At 44.3% G+C, this 18,099-nt stretch overlaps 1 protein-coding gene and 43 non-coding genes across 48 annotated transcripts in view; all 44 read left to right on the top strand.

The window, feature by feature from the left end:
- The window catches only part of LOC140268409 (ATP-dependent 6-phosphofructokinase, platelet type-like), a 55,502-nt gene that overhangs the window by 5,794 nt on the left and 31,609 nt on the right, over positions 1-18,099 (top strand). For all 5 annotated transcript variants that reach the window (XM_072363247.1, XM_072363249.1, XM_072363250.1 and 2 more), the window contains exon 2: positions 16,498-16,571. In XM_072363247.1, coding sequence (XP_072219348.1) covers positions 16,498-16,571 — 74 coding nt within the window. The remainder of the gene's footprint in view (positions 1-16,497; positions 16,572-18,099) is intronic.
- Positions 36-126, top strand: trnar-ucu (transfer RNA arginine (anticodon UCU)). The gene is given in 2 exon segments: positions 36-72; positions 91-126. It is a non-coding gene; the product is annotated as a tRNA-Arg (tRNA).
- Positions 239-329, top strand: trnar-ucu (transfer RNA arginine (anticodon UCU)). Its single transcript is given in 2 exon segments — positions 239-275; positions 294-329. It is a non-coding gene; the product is annotated as a tRNA-Arg (tRNA).
- trnar-ucu (transfer RNA arginine (anticodon UCU)) lies at positions 442-532 on the top strand. The gene is given in 2 exon segments: positions 442-478; positions 497-532. It is a non-coding gene; the product is annotated as a tRNA-Arg (tRNA).
- Positions 645-735, top strand: trnar-ucu (transfer RNA arginine (anticodon UCU)). Its single transcript is given in 2 exon segments — positions 645-681; positions 700-735. It is a non-coding gene; the product is annotated as a tRNA-Arg (tRNA).
- Positions 946-1,036, top strand: trnar-ucu (transfer RNA arginine (anticodon UCU)). The gene is given in 2 exon segments: positions 946-982; positions 1,001-1,036. It is a non-coding gene; the product is annotated as a tRNA-Arg (tRNA).
- Positions 1,149-1,239, top strand: trnar-ucu (transfer RNA arginine (anticodon UCU)). Its single transcript is given in 2 exon segments — positions 1,149-1,185; positions 1,204-1,239. It is a non-coding gene; the product is annotated as a tRNA-Arg (tRNA).
- On the top strand, positions 1,352-1,442 carry trnar-ucu (transfer RNA arginine (anticodon UCU)). The gene is given in 2 exon segments: positions 1,352-1,388; positions 1,407-1,442. It is a non-coding gene; the product is annotated as a tRNA-Arg (tRNA).
- trnar-ucu (transfer RNA arginine (anticodon UCU)) lies at positions 1,555-1,645 on the top strand. Its single transcript is given in 2 exon segments — positions 1,555-1,591; positions 1,610-1,645. It is a non-coding gene; the product is annotated as a tRNA-Arg (tRNA).
- Positions 1,758-1,848, top strand: trnar-ucu (transfer RNA arginine (anticodon UCU)). Its single transcript is given in 2 exon segments — positions 1,758-1,794; positions 1,813-1,848. It is a non-coding gene; the product is annotated as a tRNA-Arg (tRNA).
- trnar-ucu (transfer RNA arginine (anticodon UCU)) lies at positions 1,961-2,051 on the top strand. Its single transcript is given in 2 exon segments — positions 1,961-1,997; positions 2,016-2,051. It is a non-coding gene; the product is annotated as a tRNA-Arg (tRNA).
- trnar-ucu (transfer RNA arginine (anticodon UCU)) lies at positions 2,262-2,352 on the top strand. The gene is given in 2 exon segments: positions 2,262-2,298; positions 2,317-2,352. It is a non-coding gene; the product is annotated as a tRNA-Arg (tRNA).
- trnar-ucu (transfer RNA arginine (anticodon UCU)) lies at positions 2,465-2,555 on the top strand. The gene is given in 2 exon segments: positions 2,465-2,501; positions 2,520-2,555. It is a non-coding gene; the product is annotated as a tRNA-Arg (tRNA).
- trnar-ucu (transfer RNA arginine (anticodon UCU)) lies at positions 2,668-2,758 on the top strand. The gene is given in 2 exon segments: positions 2,668-2,704; positions 2,723-2,758. It is a non-coding gene; the product is annotated as a tRNA-Arg (tRNA).
- Positions 2,969-3,059, top strand: trnar-ccu (transfer RNA arginine (anticodon CCU)). Its single transcript is given in 2 exon segments — positions 2,969-3,005; positions 3,024-3,059. It is a non-coding gene; the product is annotated as a tRNA-Arg (tRNA).
- On the top strand, positions 3,172-3,262 carry trnar-ucu (transfer RNA arginine (anticodon UCU)). The gene is given in 2 exon segments: positions 3,172-3,208; positions 3,227-3,262. It is a non-coding gene; the product is annotated as a tRNA-Arg (tRNA).
- trnar-ucu (transfer RNA arginine (anticodon UCU)) lies at positions 3,473-3,563 on the top strand. The gene is given in 2 exon segments: positions 3,473-3,509; positions 3,528-3,563. It is a non-coding gene; the product is annotated as a tRNA-Arg (tRNA).
- Positions 3,870-3,960, top strand: trnar-ucu (transfer RNA arginine (anticodon UCU)). Its single transcript is given in 2 exon segments — positions 3,870-3,906; positions 3,925-3,960. It is a non-coding gene; the product is annotated as a tRNA-Arg (tRNA).
- On the top strand, positions 4,073-4,163 carry trnar-ucu (transfer RNA arginine (anticodon UCU)). Its single transcript is given in 2 exon segments — positions 4,073-4,109; positions 4,128-4,163. It is a non-coding gene; the product is annotated as a tRNA-Arg (tRNA).
- On the top strand, positions 4,276-4,366 carry trnar-ucu (transfer RNA arginine (anticodon UCU)). The gene is given in 2 exon segments: positions 4,276-4,312; positions 4,331-4,366. It is a non-coding gene; the product is annotated as a tRNA-Arg (tRNA).
- trnar-ucu (transfer RNA arginine (anticodon UCU)) lies at positions 4,670-4,760 on the top strand. The gene is given in 2 exon segments: positions 4,670-4,706; positions 4,725-4,760. It is a non-coding gene; the product is annotated as a tRNA-Arg (tRNA).
- Positions 4,873-4,963, top strand: trnar-ucu (transfer RNA arginine (anticodon UCU)). The gene is given in 2 exon segments: positions 4,873-4,909; positions 4,928-4,963. It is a non-coding gene; the product is annotated as a tRNA-Arg (tRNA).
- Positions 5,076-5,166, top strand: trnar-ucu (transfer RNA arginine (anticodon UCU)). Its single transcript is given in 2 exon segments — positions 5,076-5,112; positions 5,131-5,166. It is a non-coding gene; the product is annotated as a tRNA-Arg (tRNA).
- Positions 5,499-5,589, top strand: trnar-ucu (transfer RNA arginine (anticodon UCU)). The gene is given in 2 exon segments: positions 5,499-5,535; positions 5,554-5,589. It is a non-coding gene; the product is annotated as a tRNA-Arg (tRNA).
- On the top strand, positions 5,905-5,995 carry trnar-ucu (transfer RNA arginine (anticodon UCU)). Its single transcript is given in 2 exon segments — positions 5,905-5,941; positions 5,960-5,995. It is a non-coding gene; the product is annotated as a tRNA-Arg (tRNA).
- On the top strand, positions 6,108-6,198 carry trnar-ucu (transfer RNA arginine (anticodon UCU)). The gene is given in 2 exon segments: positions 6,108-6,144; positions 6,163-6,198. It is a non-coding gene; the product is annotated as a tRNA-Arg (tRNA).
- Positions 6,710-6,800, top strand: trnar-ucu (transfer RNA arginine (anticodon UCU)). The gene is given in 2 exon segments: positions 6,710-6,746; positions 6,765-6,800. It is a non-coding gene; the product is annotated as a tRNA-Arg (tRNA).
- trnar-ucu (transfer RNA arginine (anticodon UCU)) lies at positions 6,913-7,003 on the top strand. The gene is given in 2 exon segments: positions 6,913-6,949; positions 6,968-7,003. It is a non-coding gene; the product is annotated as a tRNA-Arg (tRNA).
- trnar-ucu (transfer RNA arginine (anticodon UCU)) lies at positions 7,116-7,206 on the top strand. Its single transcript is given in 2 exon segments — positions 7,116-7,152; positions 7,171-7,206. It is a non-coding gene; the product is annotated as a tRNA-Arg (tRNA).
- trnar-ucu (transfer RNA arginine (anticodon UCU)) lies at positions 7,623-7,713 on the top strand. The gene is given in 2 exon segments: positions 7,623-7,659; positions 7,678-7,713. It is a non-coding gene; the product is annotated as a tRNA-Arg (tRNA).
- trnar-ucu (transfer RNA arginine (anticodon UCU)) lies at positions 7,826-7,916 on the top strand. The gene is given in 2 exon segments: positions 7,826-7,862; positions 7,881-7,916. It is a non-coding gene; the product is annotated as a tRNA-Arg (tRNA).
- Positions 8,029-8,119, top strand: trnar-ucu (transfer RNA arginine (anticodon UCU)). Its single transcript is given in 2 exon segments — positions 8,029-8,065; positions 8,084-8,119. It is a non-coding gene; the product is annotated as a tRNA-Arg (tRNA).
- trnar-ucu (transfer RNA arginine (anticodon UCU)) lies at positions 8,232-8,322 on the top strand. Its single transcript is given in 2 exon segments — positions 8,232-8,268; positions 8,287-8,322. It is a non-coding gene; the product is annotated as a tRNA-Arg (tRNA).
- trnar-ucu (transfer RNA arginine (anticodon UCU)) lies at positions 10,725-10,815 on the top strand. Its single transcript is given in 2 exon segments — positions 10,725-10,761; positions 10,780-10,815. It is a non-coding gene; the product is annotated as a tRNA-Arg (tRNA).
- On the top strand, positions 10,928-11,018 carry trnar-ucu (transfer RNA arginine (anticodon UCU)). The gene is given in 2 exon segments: positions 10,928-10,964; positions 10,983-11,018. It is a non-coding gene; the product is annotated as a tRNA-Arg (tRNA).
- On the top strand, positions 11,131-11,221 carry trnar-ucu (transfer RNA arginine (anticodon UCU)). Its single transcript is given in 2 exon segments — positions 11,131-11,167; positions 11,186-11,221. It is a non-coding gene; the product is annotated as a tRNA-Arg (tRNA).
- On the top strand, positions 11,334-11,424 carry trnar-ucu (transfer RNA arginine (anticodon UCU)). The gene is given in 2 exon segments: positions 11,334-11,370; positions 11,389-11,424. It is a non-coding gene; the product is annotated as a tRNA-Arg (tRNA).
- On the top strand, positions 11,936-12,026 carry trnar-ucu (transfer RNA arginine (anticodon UCU)). Its single transcript is given in 2 exon segments — positions 11,936-11,972; positions 11,991-12,026. It is a non-coding gene; the product is annotated as a tRNA-Arg (tRNA).
- On the top strand, positions 12,139-12,229 carry trnar-ucu (transfer RNA arginine (anticodon UCU)). The gene is given in 2 exon segments: positions 12,139-12,175; positions 12,194-12,229. It is a non-coding gene; the product is annotated as a tRNA-Arg (tRNA).
- trnar-ucu (transfer RNA arginine (anticodon UCU)) lies at positions 12,342-12,432 on the top strand. Its single transcript is given in 2 exon segments — positions 12,342-12,378; positions 12,397-12,432. It is a non-coding gene; the product is annotated as a tRNA-Arg (tRNA).
- Positions 12,849-12,939, top strand: trnar-ucu (transfer RNA arginine (anticodon UCU)). The gene is given in 2 exon segments: positions 12,849-12,885; positions 12,904-12,939. It is a non-coding gene; the product is annotated as a tRNA-Arg (tRNA).
- trnar-ucu (transfer RNA arginine (anticodon UCU)) lies at positions 13,052-13,142 on the top strand. Its single transcript is given in 2 exon segments — positions 13,052-13,088; positions 13,107-13,142. It is a non-coding gene; the product is annotated as a tRNA-Arg (tRNA).
- On the top strand, positions 13,255-13,345 carry trnar-ucu (transfer RNA arginine (anticodon UCU)). Its single transcript is given in 2 exon segments — positions 13,255-13,291; positions 13,310-13,345. It is a non-coding gene; the product is annotated as a tRNA-Arg (tRNA).
- On the top strand, positions 13,458-13,548 carry trnar-ucu (transfer RNA arginine (anticodon UCU)). Its single transcript is given in 2 exon segments — positions 13,458-13,494; positions 13,513-13,548. It is a non-coding gene; the product is annotated as a tRNA-Arg (tRNA).

Consider the following 18,099-nt stretch of genomic DNA (forward strand, 5'->3'; position numbering starts at 1 on the left):
GCGCGTTTCGTCCTTGGAAAATGGACCTTTACCAAGGCTCTGTGGCGCAATGGACAGCGCGTTGGACTTCTAGTTTGAAAGAAAGATGTCATTCAAAGGTTGTGGTTTCGAGTCCCACCAGAGTCGTTACTTTACGATCCTTTCAAATGTGTGGAGCATCTTCTTGACCCATTTTCATTTCACTACCCAGCTGGTGTCAGATTGCGCGTTTCGTCCTTGGAAAATGGACCTTTATTAAGGCTCTGTGGCGCAATGGACAGCGCGTTGGACTTCTAGTTTGAAAGAAAGATGGCATTCAAAGGTTGTGGTTTCGAGTCCCACCAGAGTCATTACTTTACGATCCTTTCAAATGTGTGGAGCATCTTCTCGACCCATTTTCATTTCACTACCCAGCTGGTGTCAGATTGCGCGTTTCGTCCTTGGAAAATGGACCTTTATCAAGGCTCTGTGGCGCAATGGACAGCGCGTTGGACTTCTAGTTTGAAAGAAAGATGGCATTCAAAGGTTGTGGTTTCGAGTCCCACCAGAGTCATTACTTTACGATCCTTTCAAATGTGTGGAGCATCTTCTCGACCCATTTTCATTTCACTACCCAGCTGGTGTCAGATTGCGCGTTTCGTCCTTGGAAAATGGACCTTTATCAAGGCTCTGTGGCGCAATGGACAGCGCGTTGGACTTCTAGTTTGAAAGAAAGATGTCATTCAAAGGTTGTGGTTTCGAGTCCCACCAGAGTCGTTACTTTACGATCCTTTCAAATGTGTGGAGTATCTTTCATTTCACTACCCAGCTGGTGTCAGATTGCGCATTCGTGGGTTCGAGTCCCACCAGAGTCGTTACTTTACGATCCTTTCAAATGTGTGGAGCATCTTCTCGACCCATTTTCATTTCACTACCCAGCTGGTGTCAGATTGCGCGTTTCGTCCTTGGAAAATGGACCTTTATCAAGGCTCTGTGGCGCAATGGACAGCGCGTTGGACTTCTAGTTTGAAAGAAAGATGGCATTCAAAGGTTGTGGGTTCGAGTCCCACCAGAGTCGTTACTTTACGATCCTTTCAAATATGTGGAGCATCTTGTAAACCCATTTTCATTTGATTACCCAGCTGGTGTCAGATTGCGCGTTTCGTCCTTGGAAAATGGACCTTTATCAAGGCTCTGTGGCGCAATGGACAGCGCGTTGGACTTCTAGTTTGAAAGAAACATGGCATTCAAAGGTTGTGGTTTCGAGTCCCACCAGAGTCATTACTTTACGATCCTTTCAAATGTGTGGAGCATCTTCTCGACCCATTTTCATTTCACTACCCAGCTGGTGTCAGATTGCGCGTTTCGTCCTTGGAAAATGGACCTTTATCAAGGCTCTGTGGCGCAATGGACAGCGCGTTGGACTTCTAGTTTGAAAGAAAGATGTCATTCAAAGGTTGTGGTTTCGAGTCCCACCAGAGTCGTTACTTTACGATCCTTTCAAATGTGTGGAGCATCTTCTCGACCCATTTTCATTTCACTACCCAGCTGGTGTCAGATTGCGGGTTTCGTCCTTGGAAAATGGACCTTTACCAAGGCTCTGTGGCGCAATGGACAGCGCGTTGGACTTCTAGTTTGAAAGAAAGATGGCATTCAAAGGTTGTGGGTTCGAGTCCCACCAGAGTCGTTACTTTACGATCCTTTCAAATGTGTGGAGCATCTTGTAAACCCATTTTCATTTGATTACCCAGCTGGTGTCAGATTGCGCGTTTCGTCCTTGGAAAATGGACCTTTATCAAGGCTCTGTGGCGCAATGGACAGCGCGTTGGACTTCTAGTTTGAAAGAAAGATGGCATTCAAAGGTTGTGGTTTCGAGTACCACCAGAGTCATTACTTTACGATCCTTTCAAATGTGTGGAGCATCTTCTCGACCCATTTTCATTTCACTACCCAGCTGGTGTCAGATTGCGCGTTTCGTCCTTGGAAAATGGACCTTTATCAAGGCTCTGTGGCGCAATGGACAGCGCGTTGGACTTCTAGTTTGAAAGAAAGATGTCATTCAAAGGTTGTGGTTTCGAGTCCCACCAGAGTCGTTACTTTACGATCCTTTCAAATGTGTGGAGTATCTTTCATTTCACTACCCAGCTGGTGTCAGATTGCGCATTCGTGGGTTCGAGTCCCACCAGAGTCGTTACTTTACGATCCTTTCAAATGTGTGGAGCATCTTCTCGACCCATTTTCATTTCACTACCCAGCTGGTGTCAGATTGCGGGTTTCGTCCTTGGAAAATGGACCTTTACCAAGGCTCTGTGGCGCAATGGACAGCGCGTTGGACTTCTAGTTTGAAACAAAGATGGCATTCAAAGGTTGTGGGTTCGAGTCCCACCAGAGTCGTTACTTTACGATCCTTTCAAATGTGTGGAGCATCTTGTAAACCCATTTTCATTTGATTACCCAGCTGGTGTCAGATTGCGCGTTTCGTCCTTGGAAAATGGACCTTTATCAAGGCTCTGTGGCGCAATGGACAGCGCGTTGGACTTCTAGTTTGAAAGAAAGATGGCATTCAAAGGTTGTGGTTTCGAGTACCACCAGAGTCATTACTTTACGATCCTTTCAAATGTGTGGAGCATCTTCTCGACCCATTTTCATTTCACTACCCAGCTGGTGTCAGATTGCGCGTTTCGTCCTTGGAAAATGGACCTTTATCAAGGCTCTGTGGCGCAATGGACAGCGCGTTGGACTTCTAGTTTGAAAGAAAGATGGCATTCAAAGGTTGTGGGTTCGAGTCCCACCGGAGTCGTTACTTTATGATCCTTTCAAATGTGTGGAGTATCTTTCATTTCACTACCCAGCTGGTGTCAGATTGCGCGTTCGTGGGTTCGAGTCCCACCAGAGTCGTTACTTTACGATCCTTTCAAATGTGTGGAGCATCTTCTCGACCCATTTTCATTTCACTACCCAGCTGGTGTCAGATTGCGCGTTTCGTCCTTGGAAAGTGGACACTTATCAAGGCTCTGTGGCGCAATGGACAGCGCGTTGGACTCCTAGTTTGAAACAAAGATAGCATTCAAAGGTTGTGGGTTCGAGTCCCACCAGAGTTGTTACTTTACGATCTTTTCAAATGTGTGGAGCATCTTGTAAACCCATTTTCATTTGATTACCCAGCTGGTGTCAGATTGCGCGTTTCGTCCTTGGAAAATGGACCTTTATCAAGGCTCTGTGGCGCAATGGACAGCGCGTTGGACTTCTAGTTTGAAAGAAAGATGTCATTCAAAGGTTGTGGTTTCGAGTCCCACCAGAGTCGTTACTTTACGATCCTTTCAAATGTGTGGAGTATCTTTCATTTCACTTCCCAGCTGGTGTCAGATTGAGCGTTCGTGGGTTCGAGTCCCACCAGAGTCGTTACTTTACGATCCTTTCAAATGTGTGGAGCATCTTCTCGACCCATTTTCATTTCACTACCCAGCTGGTGTCAGATTGCGCGTTTCGTCCTTGGAAAATGGACCTTTACCAAGGCTCTGTGGCGCAATGGACAGCGCGTTGGACTTCTAGTTTGAAAGAAAGATGGCATTCAAAGGTTGTGGGTTCGAGTCCCACCAGAGTCGTTACTTTATGATCCTTTCAAATGTGTGGAGTATCTTCTCGACCCATTTTCATTTCACTACCCAGCTGGTGTCAGATTGCGCGTTTCGTCCTTGGAAAATGGACACTTATCAAGGCTCTGTGGCGCAATGGACAGCGCGTTGATGTCATTCAAGATGTCATTCAAAGGTTGTGGTTTCGAGTCCCACCAGAGTCGTTACTTTACGATCCTTTCAAATGTGTGGAGCATCTTCTCGACCCATTTTCATTTCACTACCCAGCTGGTGTCAGATTGCGCGTTTCGTCCTTGGAAAATGGACCTTTATCAAGGCTCTGTGGCGCAATGGACAGCGCGTTGGACTTCTAGTTTGAAAGAAAGATGTCATTCAAAGGTTGTGGTTTCGAGTCCCACCAGAGTCGTTACTTTACGATCCTTTCAAATGTGTGGAGCATCTTGTAAACCCATTTTCATTTGATTACCCAGCTGGTGTCAGATTGCGCGTTTCGTCCTTGGAAAATGGACCTTTACCAAGGCTCTGTGGCGCAATGGACAGCGCGTTGGACTTCTAGTTTGAAAGAAAGATGGCATTCAAAGGTTGTGGTTTCGAGTCCCACCAGAGTCATTACTTTACGATCCTTTCAAATGTGTGGAGCATCTTCTCGACCCATTTTCATTTCCCTACCCAGCTGGTGTCAGATTGCGCGTTTCGTCCTTGGAAAATGGACCTTTATCAAGGCTCTGTGGCGCAATGGACAGCGCGTTGGACTTCTAGTTTGAAAGAAAGATGGCATTCAAAGGTTGTGGTTTCGAGTCCCACCAGAGTCATTACTTTACGATCCTTTCAAATGTGTGGAGCATCTTCTTGACCCATTTTCATTTCACTACCCAGCTGGTGTCAGAATGCGCGTTTCGTCCTTGGAAAATGGACCTTTATCAAGGCTCTGTGGCGCAATGGACAGCGCGTTGCACTTCTAGTTTGAAAGAAAGATGTCATTCAAAGGTTGTGGTTTCGAGTCCCACCAGAGTCGTTACTTTACGATCCTTTCAAATGTGTGGAGTATCTTTCATTTCACTACCCAGCTGGTGTCAGATTGCGCGTTTCGTCCTTGGAAAATGGACCTTTATCAAGGCTCTGTGGCGCAATGGACAGCGCGTTGGACTTCTAGTTTGAAAGAAAGATGTCATTCAAAGGTTGTGGTTTCGAGTCCCACCAGAGTCGTTACTTTACGATCCTTTCAAATGTGTGGAGCATCTTCTCGACCCATTTTCATTTCACTACCCAGCTGGTGTCAGATTGCGCGTTTCGTCCTTGGAAAATGGACCTTTACCAAGGCTCTGTGGCGCAATGGACAGCGCGTTGGACTTCTAGTTTGAAAGAAAGATGGCATTCAAAGGTTGTGGGTTCGAGTCCCACCAGAGTCGTTACTTTACGATCCTTTCAAATGTGTGGAGCATCTTGTAAACCCATTTTCATTTGATTACCCAGCTGGTGTCAGATTGCGCGTTTCGTCCTTGGAAAATTGACCTTTATCAAGGCTCTGTGGCGCAATGGACAGCGCGTTGGACTTCTAGTTTGAAAGAAAGATGGCATTCAAAGGTTGTGGGTTCGAGTCCCACCAGAGTCGTTACTTTATGATCCTTTCAAATGTGTGGAGTATCTTCTCGACCCATTTTCATTTCACTACCCAGCTGGTGTCAGATTGCGCGTTCGTGGGTTCGAGTCCCACCAGAGTCGTTACTTTACGATCCTTTCAAATGTGTGGAGCATCTTCTCGACCCATTTTCATTTCACTACCCAGCTGGTGTCAGATTGCGCGTTCGTGGGTTCGAGTCCCACCAGAGTCGTTACTTTACGATCCTTTCAAATGTGTGGAGCATCTTCTCGACCCATTTTCATTTCACTACCCAGCTGGTGTCAGATTGCGCGTTTCGTCCTTGGAAAATGGACCTTTATCAAGGCTCTGTGGCGCAATGGACAGCGCGTTGGACTTCTAGTTTGAAAGAAAGATGTCATTCAAAGGTTGTGGTTTCGAGTCCCACCGGAGTCGTTACTTTATGATCCTTTCAAATGTGTGGAGCATCTTGTAAACCCATTTTCATTTGATTACCCAGCTGGTGTCAGATTGCGCGTTTCGTCCTTGGAAAATGGACCTTTATCAAGTCTCTGTGGCGCAATGGACAGCGCGTTGGACTTCTAGTTTGAAAGAAAGATGTCATTCAAAGGTTGTGGTTTCGAGTCCCACCAGAGTCGTTACTTTACGATCCTTTCAAATGTGTGGAGCATCTTCTCGACCCATTTTCATTTCAATACCCAGCTGGTGTCAGATTGCGCGTTTCGTCCTTGGAAAATGGACCTTTATCAAGGCTCTGTGGCGCAATGGACAGCGCGTTGGACTTCTAGTTTGAAAGAAAGATGGCATTCAAAGGTTGTGGTTTCGAGTCCCACCAGAGTCATTACTTTACGATCCTTTCAAATGTGTGGAGCATCTTCTCGACCCATTTTCATTTCACTACCCAGCTGGTGTCAGATTGCGCGTTTCGTCCTTGGAAAATGGACCTTTATCAAGGCTCTGTGGCGCAATGGACAGCGCGTTGGACTTCTAGTTTGAAAGAAAGATGTCATTCAAAGGTTGTGGTTTCAAGTCCCACCAGAGTCGTTACTTTACGATCCTTTCAAATGTGTGGAGTATCTTTCATTTCACTACCCAGCTGGTGTCAGATTGCGCGTTCGTGGGTTCGAGTCCCACCAGAGTCGTTACTTTACGATCCTTTCAAATGTGTGGAGCATCTTCTTGACCCATTTTCATTTCACTACCCAGCTGGTGTCAGATTGCGCGTTTCGTCCTTGGAAAATGGACCTTTATCAAGGCTCTGTGGCGCAATGGACAGCGCGTTGGACTTCTAGTTTGAAAGAAAGATGTCATTCAAAGGTTGTGGTTTCCAGTCCCACCAGAGTCGTTACTTTACGATCCTTTCAAATGTGTGGAGTATCTTTCATTTCACTACCCAGCTGGTGTCAGATTGCGCGTTCGTGGGTTCGAGTCCCACCAGAGTCGTTACTTTACGATCCTTTCAAATGTGTGGAGCATCTTCTCGACCCATTTTCATTTCACTACCCAGCTGGTGTCAGATTGCGCGTTTCGTCCTTGGAAAATGGACCTTTATCAAGGCTCTGTGGCGCAATGGACAGCGCGTTGGACTTCTAGTTTGAAAGAAAGATGGCATTCAAAGGTTGTGGGTTCGAGTCCCACCAGAGTCGTTACTTTACGATCCTTTCAAATGTGTGGAGCATCTTCTCGACCCATTTTCATTTCACTACCCAGCTGGTGTCAGATTGCGCGTTTCGTCCTTGGAAAATGGACATTTATCAAGGCTCTGTGGCGCAATGGACAGCGCGTTGGACTTCTAGTTTGAAAGAAAGATGGCATTCAAAGGTTGTGGTTTCGAGTCCCACCAGAGTCGTTACTTTACGATCCTTTCAAATGTGTGGAGCATCTTCTCGACCCATTTTCATTTCACTACCCAGCTGGTGTCAGATTGCGCGTTTCGTCCTTGGAAAATGGACCTTTACCAAGGCTCTGTGGCGCAATGGACAGCGCGTTGGACTTCTAGTTTGAAAGAAAGATGGCATTCAAAGGTTGTGGGTTCGAGTCCCACCAGAGTCGTTACTTTATGATCCTTTCAAATGTGTGGAGTATCTTCTCGACCCATTTTCATTTCACTACCCAGCTGGTGTCAGATTGCGCGTTTGTGGGTTCGAGTCCCACCAGAGTCGTTACTTTACGATCCTTTCAAATGTGTGGAGCATCTTCTCGACCCATTTTCATTTCACTACCCAGCTGGTGTCAGATTGCGCGTTTCGTCCTTGGAAAATGGACACTTATCAAGGCTCTGTGGCGCAATGGACAGCGCGTTGATGTCATTCAAGATGTCATTCAAAGGTTGTGGTTTCGAGTCCCACCAGAGTCGTTACTTTACGATCCTTTCAAATGTGTGGAGCATCTTCTTGACCCATTTTCATTTCACTACCCAGCTGGTGTCAGATTGCGCGTTTCGTCGTTGGAAAATGGACATTTATCAAGGCTCTGTGGCGCAATGGACAGCGCGTTGGACTTCTAGTTTGAAAGAAAGATGGCATTCAAAGGTTGTGGGTTCGAGTCCCACCAGAGTCATTACTTTACGATCCTTTCAAATGTGTGGAGCATCTTCTCGACCCATTTTCATTTCACTACCCAGCTGGTGTCAGATTGCGCGTTTCGTCCTTGGAAAATGGACCTTTATCAAGGCTCTGTGGCGCAATGGACAGCGCGTTGGACTTCTAGTTTGAAAGAAAGATGGCATTCAAAGGTTGTGGGTTCGAGTCCCACCAGAGTCGTTACTTTACGATCCTTTCAAATGTGTGGAGCATCTTCTTGACCCATTTTCATTTCACTGCCCAGCTGGTGTCAGATTGCGCGTTTCGTCCTTGGAAAATGGACCTTTATCAAGGCTCTGTGGCGCAATGGACAGCGCGTTGGACTTCTAGTTTGAAAGAAAGATGGCATTCAAAGGTTGTGGGTTCGAGTCCCACCAGAGTCGTTACTTTACGATCCTTTCAAATGTGTGGAGCATCTTCTCGACCCATTTTCATTTCACTACCCAGCTGGTGTCAGATTGCGCGTTTCGTCCTTGGAAAATGGACCTTTATCAAGGCTCTGTGGCGCAATGGACAGCGCGTTGGACTTCTAGTTTGAAAGAAAGATGGCATTCAAAGGTTGTGGGTTCGAGTCCCACCAGAGTCTTTACTTTACGATCCTTTCAAATGTGTGGAGCATCTTCTCGACCCATTTTCATTTCACTACCCAGCTGGTGTCAGATTGCGCGTTTTGCGTTTTGTAGACCCATCTTCACTTGGCTCTGTGGCGCATTGGACTTCTAGTTCTAAAGATGTCATTCAAAGGTTGTTGGGGTCAATAGGGGTCCTTCGGTAAGACCTGCTTACCTTACTTACTTACTTACTGCGTTCCAAATAATTCCACACTGTCCTCATCAGCTTGGAGTGCTGATGCCCAATTTACTTGACTGAGGGAAAAATGGTTCAAGCTTCTTCTTTCTCTCAGCTTTGCTCCTGCATCTACAGCTATGATGTCTCCTCCTCAGGGCTTTGAAAACCTAAACCATTTTCTCCCACATGTAAACTGGCCCATGGCATTGTTATTCGTCATAACAGATGTTAAAAAGTGGCACAAATGCCAGAAGAAGCATAGCCTCCAAACATCTTGTGTTTTCACAGAAAACTGAGTGAACTCTCTCAAAAAGAACTGAGCTACTTCAGCAGGCTGTTACTACAGCACCATTCTAAAACTTTTGTTATAAATGTTTCCGCCTATCTTTGCTTTATTTACTCAAATTCAAATATCACCTGGTTCTGCAATCCTGTGTGAACTGAGGACTTCATAGACAATCAGTTAACTTACTAAAAAAGTTATAGATGAAAATGAACATTTTAATAGTTCTAGTTCTCATTCAGTCTTTCTTTCTTTGCTTTATTCTCTTATTATACCTATTTTTTCATTAGGATAACTGGTCTTACTTCAGCTCTTTGTCTGAAGTTTAATATCAGCCTGACTTGTCCTCTACATTTTACAGCACACATTTCTTTTGATCATCCTGATAATATCAACCTCTCCTCGCTACTCATGTAAAGCTGTAGAACCTGTGATCCCAGATTTAAAGCTTGTCCTCTTTCTAATTGCACTAAGTGCTTCGACAGACTCTTTTGTGTCTTGGCACAGAATCTGCAGGGGCACTCTCGCTCCTTCCTCTCACCCAGCCTCTCCCTATTCTGACCTCATTACCCTTACATTTGTCTTCTGGTCTGTCTGGCTTCTGCCACTCCCTGAAACTGGCTTGGTAACTGGGGGTGTCATTACTTTTTTTTAAGATAGTGAAAAGTACTGATGCTAACAGTATTAACATCTTTCTGTCTATCTATCTAATCAATCATCTTGTCAATCAGGTCGTATTTTGACACCCCTCGGCACGATTCCCTATCGTTTAGATAAAACCCGGATTTATTTGTCTGTGTGAGTGTTACATTAGACTTGAGCAATCGATCATGAGTCAGTCTGATCTATTCCAGCACATTCTTCATCTAACAGATTTTTAAACATTGCAACATTCACCAGATTAGCATATCTCTATCTCCAAATGGCTAATTAGCATAGTATATGGAAGGTGCATGGTTAATTTACATATCTATCTATCTATTTTTCAACATAAGCTGTTTACAGTAAAGCATGATGGAAAATGGTTTAACAGGTGCTAAACTTGGCTTAAAGCCTTGCAGTTAGCAAAAACAGCAAGATAATGCCTCTGTCCCTGCAACTGCGAACACTATGTTTCAAACATGGAGCGACGAGTCGTGGAATATTTGTGTGCGCCTACCGACGTGTCATACTGTCAACAAAGAAAAACATAGAGGTCAGCTGAAAAGATGGAGGGATAATGGTGGTGTTGGGTCAAAGGTGGAGTAGGGGTTGGGGTGGCAACCAGATCAAACTAAAACACAGCAAGTTCTTCTGTTTCTTTACCTACCCTGCCCCCTCCCACCACTGTCACAATTCCTGGCGTAATTAATAAGGTTTTGGAGGGTCTATATAGGACATCTCCCCCATCCAAAGGGGCCTGAGTGGGGACAGGGCATCATACAGCAGAGCCCCCTAGAGCTGGGTCAGGCACCTGTTGACAGAATTGTTGTCATTTATTTTTAAGTGATAATTATTCTCTCAAGTAGTTGATCTTTAAAAAAAAAAAACGCATCAGGTGTATCCCCAATCTTTGGTTGTTCAATCTTTGGGGCTGGTGCAGTCTGAGTTTATGATCCTTTCAAATGTGTGGAGTATCTTCTCGACCCATTTTCATTTCACTACCCAGCTGGTGTCAGATTGCGCGTTCGTGGGTTCGAGTCCCACCAGAGTCGTTACTTTACGATCCTTTCAAATGTGTGGAGCATCTTCTCGACCCATTTTCATTTCACTACCCAGCTGGTGTCAGATTGCGCGTTCGTGGGTTCGAGTCCCACCAGAGTCGTTACTTTACGATCCTTTCAAATGTGTGGAGCATCTTCTCGACCCATTTTCATTTCACTACCCAGCTGGTGTCAGATTGCGCGTTTCGTCCTTGGAAAATGGACCTTTATCAAGGCTCTGTGGCGCAATGGACAGCGCGTTGGACTTCTAGTTTGAAAGAAAGATGTCATTCAAAGGTTGTGGTTTCGAGTCCCACCGGAGTCGTTACTTTATGATCCTTTCAAATGTGTGGAGCATCTTGTAAACCCATTTTCATTTGATTACCCAGCTGGTGTCAGATTGCGCGTTTCGTCCTTGGAAAATGGACCTTTATCAAGGCTCTGTGGCGCAATGGACAGCGCGTTGGACTTCTAGTTTGAAAGAAAGATGTCATTCAAAGGTTGTGGTTTCGAGTCCCACCAGAGTCGTTACTTTACGATCCTTTCAAATGTGTGGAGCATCTTCTCGACCCATTTTCATTTCAATACCCAGCTGGTGTCAGATTGCGCGTTTCGTCCTTGGAAAATGGACCTTTATCAAGGCTCTGTGGCGCAATGGACAGCGCGTTGGACTTCTAGTTTGAAAGAAAGATGGCATTCAAAGGTTGTGGTTTCGAGTCCCACCAGAGTCATTACTTTACGATCCTTTCAAATGTGTGGAGCATCTTCTCGACCCATTTTCATTTCACTACCCAGCTGGTGTCAGATTGCGCGTTTCGTCCTTGGAAAATGGACCTTTATCAAGGCTCTGTGGCGCAATGGACAGCGCGTTGGACTTCTAGTTTGAAAGAAAGATGTCATTCAAAGGTTGTGGTTTCAAGTCCCACCAGAGTCGTTACTTTACGATCCTTTCAAATGTGTGGAGTATCTTTCATTTCACTACCCAGCTGGTGTCAGATTGCGCGTTCGTGGGTTCGAGTCCCACCAGAGTCGTTACTTTACGATCCTTTCAAATGTGTGGAGCATCTTCTTGACCCATTTTCATTTCACTACCCAGCTGGTGTCAGATTGCGCGTTTCGTCCTTGGAAAATGGACCTTTATCAAGGCTCTGTGGCGCAATGGACAGCGCGTTGGACTTCTAGTTTGAAAGAAAGATGTCATTCAAAGGTTGTGGTTTCCAGTCCCACCAGAGTCGTTACTTTACGATCCTTTCAAATGTGTGGAGTATCTTTCATTTCACTACCCAGCTGGTGTCAGATTGCGCGTTCGTGGGTTCGAGTCCCACCAGAGTCGTTACTTTACGATCCTTTCAAATGTGTGGAGCATCTTCTCGACCCATTTTCATTTCACTACCCAGCTGGTGTCAGATTGCGCGTTTCGTCCTTGGAAAATGGACCTTTATCAAGGCTCTGTGGCGCAATGGACAGCGCGTTGGACTTCTAGTTTGAAAGAAAGATGGCATTCAAAGGTTGTGGGTTCGAGTCCCACCAGAGTCGTTACTTTACGATCCTTTCAAATGTGTGGAGCATCTTCTCGACCCATTTTCATTTCACTACCCAGCTGGTGTCAGATTGCGCGTTTCGTCCTTGGAAAATGGACATTTATCAAGGCTCTGTGGCGCAATGGACAGCGCGTTGGACTTCTAGTTTGAAAGAAAGATGGCATTCAAAGGTTGTGGTTTCGAGTCCCACCAGAGTCGTTACTTTACGATCCTTTCAAATGTGTGGAGCATCTTCTCGACCCATTTTCATTTCACTACCCAGCTGGTGTCAGATTGCGCGTTTCGTCCTTGGAAAATGGACCTTTACCAAGGCTCTGTGGCGCAATGGACAGCGCGTTGGACTTCTAGTTTGAAAGAAAGATGGCATTCAAAGGTTGTGGGTTCGAGTCCCACCAGAGTCGTTACTTTATGATCCTTTCAAATGTGTGGAGTATCTTCTCGACCCATTTTCATTTCACTACCCAGCTGGTGTCAGATTGCGCGTTTGTGGGTTCGAGTCCCACCAGAGTCGTTACTTTACGATCCTTTCAAATGTGTGGAGCATCTTCTCGACCCATTTTCATTTCACTACCCAGCTGGTGTCAGATTGCGCGTTTCGTCCTTGGAAAATGGACACTTATCAAGGCTCTGTGGCGCAATGGACAGCGCGTTGATGTCATTCAAGATGTCATTCAAAGGTTGTGGTTTCGAGTCCCACCAGAGTCGTTACTTTACGATCCTTTCAAATGTGTGGAGCATCTTCTTGACCCATTTTCATTTCACTACCCAGCTGGTGTCAGATTGCGCGTTTCGTCGTTGGAAAATGGACATTTATCAAGGCTCTGTGGCGCAATGGACAGCGCGTTGGACTTCTAGTTTGAAAGAAAGATGGCATTCAAAGGTTGTGGGTTCGAGTCCCACCAGAGTCATTACTTTACGATCCTTTCAAATGTGTGGAGCATCTTCTCGACCCATTTTCATTTCACTACCCAGCTGGTGTCAGATTGCGCGTTTCGTCCTTGGAAAATGGACCTTTATCAAGGCTCTGTGGCGCAATGGACAGCGCGTTGGACTTCTAGTTTGAAAGAAAGATGGCATTCAAAGGTTGTGGGTTCGAGTCCCACCAGAGTCGTTACTTTACGATCCTTTCAAATGTGTGGAGCATCTTCTTGACCCATTTTCATTTCACTGCCCAGCTGGTGTCAGATTGCGCGTTTCGTCCTTGGAAAATGGACCTTTATCAAGGCTCTGTGGCGCAATGGACAGCGCGTTGGACTTCTAGTTTGAAAGAAAGATGGCATTCAAAGGTTGTGGGTTTGAGTCCCACCAGAGTCGTTACTTTACGATCCTTTCAAATGTGTGGAGCATCTTCTCGACCCATTTTCATTTCACTACCCAGCTGGTGTCAGATTGCGCGTTTCGTCCTTGGAAAATGGACCTTTATCAAGGCTCTGTGGCGCAATGGACAGCGCGTTGGACTTCTAGTTTGAAAGAAAGATGGCATTCAAAGGTTGTGGGTTCGAGTCCCACCAGAGTCTTTACTTTACGATCCTTTCAAATGTGTGGAGCATCTTCTCGACCCATTTTCATTTCACTACCCAGCTGGTGTCAGATTGCGCGTTTTGCGTTTTGTAGACCCATCTTCACTTGGCTCTGTGGCGCATTGGACTTCTAGTTCTAAAGATGTCATTCAAAGGTTGTTGGGGTCAATAGGGGTCCTTCGGTAAGACCTGCTTACCTTACTTACTTACTTACTGCGTTCCAAATAATTCCACACTGTCCTCATCAGCTTGGAGTGCTGATGCCCAATTTACTTGACTGAGGGAAAAATGGTTCAAGCTTCTTCTTTCTCTCAGCTTTGCTCCTGCATCTACAGCTATGATGTCTCCTCCTCAGGGCTTTGAAAACCTAAACCATTTTCTCCCACATGTAAACTGGCCCATGGCATTGTTATTCGTCATAACAGATGTTAAAAAGTGGCACAAATGCCAGAAGAAGCATAGCCTCCAAACATCTTGTGTTTTCACAGAAAACTGAGTGAACTCTCTCAAAAAGAACTGAGCTACTTCAGCAGGCTGTTACTACAGCACCATTCTAAAACTTTTGTTATAAATGTTTCCGCCTATCTTTGCTTTATTTACTCAAATTCAAATATCACCTGGTTCTGCAATCCTGTGTGAACTGAGGACTTCATAGACAATCAGTTAACTTACTAAAAAAGTTATAGATGAAAATGAACATTTTAATAGTTCTAGTTCTCATTCAGTCTTTCTTTCTTTGCTTTATTCTCTTATTATACCTATTTTTTCATTAGGATAACTGGTCTTACTTCAGCTCTTTGTCTGAAGTTTAATATCAGCCTGACTTGTCCTCTACATTTTACAGCACACATTTCTTTTGATCATCCTGATAATATCAACCTCTCCTCGCTACTCATGTAAAGCTGTAGAACCTGTGATCCCAGATTTAAAGCTTGTCCTCTTTCTAATTGCACTAAGTGCTTCGACAGACTCTTTTGTGTCTTGGCACAGAATCTGCAGGGGCACTCTCGCTCCTTCCTCTCACCCAGCCTCTCCCTATTCTGACCTCATTACCCTTACATTTGTCTTCTGGTCTGTCTGGCTTCTGCCACTCCCTGAAACTGGCTTGGTAACTGGGGGTGTCATTACTTTTTTTTAAGATAGTGAAAAGTACTGATGCTAACAGTATTAACATCTTTCTGTCTATCTATCTAATCAATCATCTTGTCAATCAGGTCGTATTTTGACACCCCTCGGCACGATTCCCTATCGTTTAGATAAAACCCGGATTTATTTGTCTGTGTGAGTGTTACATTAGACTTGAGCAATCGATCATGAGTCAGTCTGATCTATTCCAGCACATTCTTCATCTAACAGATTTTTAAACATTGCAACATTCACCAGATTAGCATATCTCTATCTCCAAATGGCTAATTAGCATAGTATATGGAAGGTGCATGGTTAATTTACATATCTATCTATCTATTTTTCAACATAAGCTGTTTACAGTAAAGCATGATGGAAAATGGTTTAACAGGTGCTAAACTTGGCTTAAAGCCTTGCAGTTAGCAAAAACAGCAAGATAATGCCTCTGTCCCTGCAACTGCGAACACTATGTTTCAAACATGGAGCGACGAGTCGTGGAATATTTGTGTGCGCCTACCGACGTGTCATACTGTCAACAAAGAAAAACATAGAGGTCAGCTGAAAAGATGGAGGGATAATGGTGGTGTTGGGTCAAAGGTGGAGTAGGGGTTGGGGTGGCAACCAGATCAAACTAAAACACAGCAAGTTCTTCTGTTTCTTTACCTACCCTGCCCCCTCCCACCACTGTCACAATTCCTGGCGTAATTAATAAGGTTTTGGAGGGTCTATATAGGACATCTCCCCCATCCAAAGGGGCCTGAGTGGGGACAGGGCATCATACAGCAGAGCCCCCTAGAGCTGGGTCAGGCACCTGTTGACAGAATTGTTGTCATTTATTTTTAAGTGATAATTATTCTCTCAAGTAGTTGATCTTTAAAAAAAAAAAACGCATCAGGTGTATCCCCAATCTTTGGTTGTTCAATCTTTGGGGCTGGTGCAGTCTGAGTTCAGTCCCTTCTTAGGCTGTCCCTGTGGAGGGAACCTGTTCCCAGGCAACCAGAATTGTAGACACAAGGCGACCCAGTCTTAGCAACATGAGCAACCCATTGGCATGCTGTTACTCACCTCCACCGCATAACAACTCAAGATATAAGGGCATAAAGCACCACCTGAACACCTCCACAAACCTTAGAACAGATAGGTGGCTTCAGAATATAGTGATCATCATCATCAATTAAGATTACTTTAATATCATGTTGTTACACGAAATTACTCCTCCGCAATTGACCCATCCAGGTTGGCACCTGTTGAACAGGCACATGCACAGGGTCACACACTCATGCGGTGGGCATCCAATCACAGCGCCCGGGGAGCATGGGAGTGCGCCGTGGCAGCTGTCAGTTTACCTGTGTTTTTGAGCGGTGAGAGTGGGTATCGAATCGCCTTCCGCTTATTGGACAACCCACTCTAACCATTATCGAACCAATACTATCTTTTAGCAAAAGATGCTAAGTATGTTGTGTCAAGAGTGAACTTGTTCCCAGTGTTCCCTTACAGCAGTTTGTGGATGTGAAAAGTCTTTCTACCAAGTCACCCACAAAGCATTTTCTGGGTTAACTGAAATAGATAACGTCCATCTGCAAACCCTTTTTGGGATTAGTCGACACTTAGAAACAAATTCTCAAATACTAGAATTAGCTGTGTTCATGTGGAAAAACAGGCCTTCGAGGTTGTTTTGGGAAAAACAAGCGAATGGCTCATTTGTCAGTCTGTGAAAACGCACCGAGCTTTTATGCTTCATATGAAAGGGAGCTTGTTTTTGTGACAACATTTATATGATAATATCACTAACAATGCCTCTGCTCTTGTCCTGGTTCCAAGGTATGAATGCAGCTGTCCGAGCCGTTGTCCGAATGGGAATCTACGTTGGAGCAAAGGTCTACTTCATCCATGAGGTGAGGCTCCAGATATGATCTCAGGAGACTCTTCACCTTCTGTGACACCCGGAAGTGAACTAAATTAGTACTGATGAGTGGCTCTTTACTGGGCTGTGATTGTCTTTTATGAAGAAAGCATCACTCAACCCCCCCCCCCCCCCCCCCCCCCCCCAATTACCCTGCCTTTGCTGACTAGACTTTACTTTAAATAAATACAATTTAAATTGTATTCAACAAAAAGAAATCAATTAGTCAATTAATTAATTAGTCGTTAGCTTTTTGATGACTTTCAAGTCACATTTACTTAACTAATTTCCCTCATGTTTATTTGATTTTCCCTTAAACATCTTATAATAACTTATTTGTTATTAGAAAAGGATGACTCTGGTGGCTCTGCAGGGTTGCGTAGATGTAAATATTGTAAAGTTAGTAAATTCAACAGTTACAGACAATATTTTTAATGTTACCCAATGAGCACTGGACGTGATATCAGAGTGGGTGGAGTCATAGCCCTCATGAATATCTCCGGCTAAATTTATACCACTGCCTGAGCAGTTTAGTCCCGTATTGCTTAATTTATATTTATAATTGGTACTAAAATGTTGTCTATATGATGCACATTTAATGTTACTGCTATGAACATAGAACTGTACAGGCTGTATGCTGCCAACACGATGCATTTGGAACATTGTAAAGAGGGAAATTAAATACATAAATATGAATAATAAATTAAGCTGTGGAAGGTGAAGCTCTGAAGTGCAATTTCTGAATACTTCTTTTTTATTCTACCAATCCGGGTTAAATCTGGGCCTTCTTCGAAATTTGAGCCAAGACATTCACAGAGCATTTATATGTCTAATACATGACTTTTCATCCAAAATGTTCTCAGTGAGTAGGCTTACCGGGAGGATGGGAAACATTTAGCAATGTTCAGCCATAACCAAAAATATGAAAGCAGCCAGCCATAGAAGCACTCGCTGATGTATTGATCAATGTCATGCATGTTTCCAGTGTTTTATTGCATTAAATTTTCCATCCAACCTCAGTCGTGGTATATCAAACACTAAAAACAAACAAGATAAAACTGTCTCTCTGGCACAGATGTTAGGGTTAATGAGCTGAACTGATGGGGTGTGTTTGTGAAAAGTTTCCGTTCTGTAGTACAAGTTGTTTATTGGCATTAGTTCAGTATACTGAGTGTCTCTTGAAGATTTCTTTTGATGACTTATTTCAGTTGCTGTGAAGGAAACACCTTAATACGATCATCTTTTAAAGGACGTTCATGTCATATTCACATATTCATTATAAGCAGTAACAAGAGAGAAATTTGAACCCTCTGTAGGCTTGGTATATATTTATAAACTGTTGGTTGCTCGGCAGCTGTTTGCATTACATAGATAGTGCACATATGATGTAGTTTGCATAGTATTGAACACCTTTGTTGTGTGTGTTGAGTGACAGATCAGCGGTGCAGTGCTGTTTTACTTTACTCCATAGAATTCACACATAAATCCAAATAAAATCCATAAAGACTGAGAGTATTTTC

Source organism: Leuresthes tenuis, unplaced genomic scaffold, assembly GCF_036924035.1.
Source record: "Leuresthes tenuis unplaced genomic scaffold, fLeuTen1.0.hap1 SCAF_14, whole genome shotgun sequence".
Taxonomy (NCBI): Eukaryota; Metazoa; Chordata; class Actinopteri; order Atheriniformes; family Atherinopsidae; genus Leuresthes; species Leuresthes tenuis.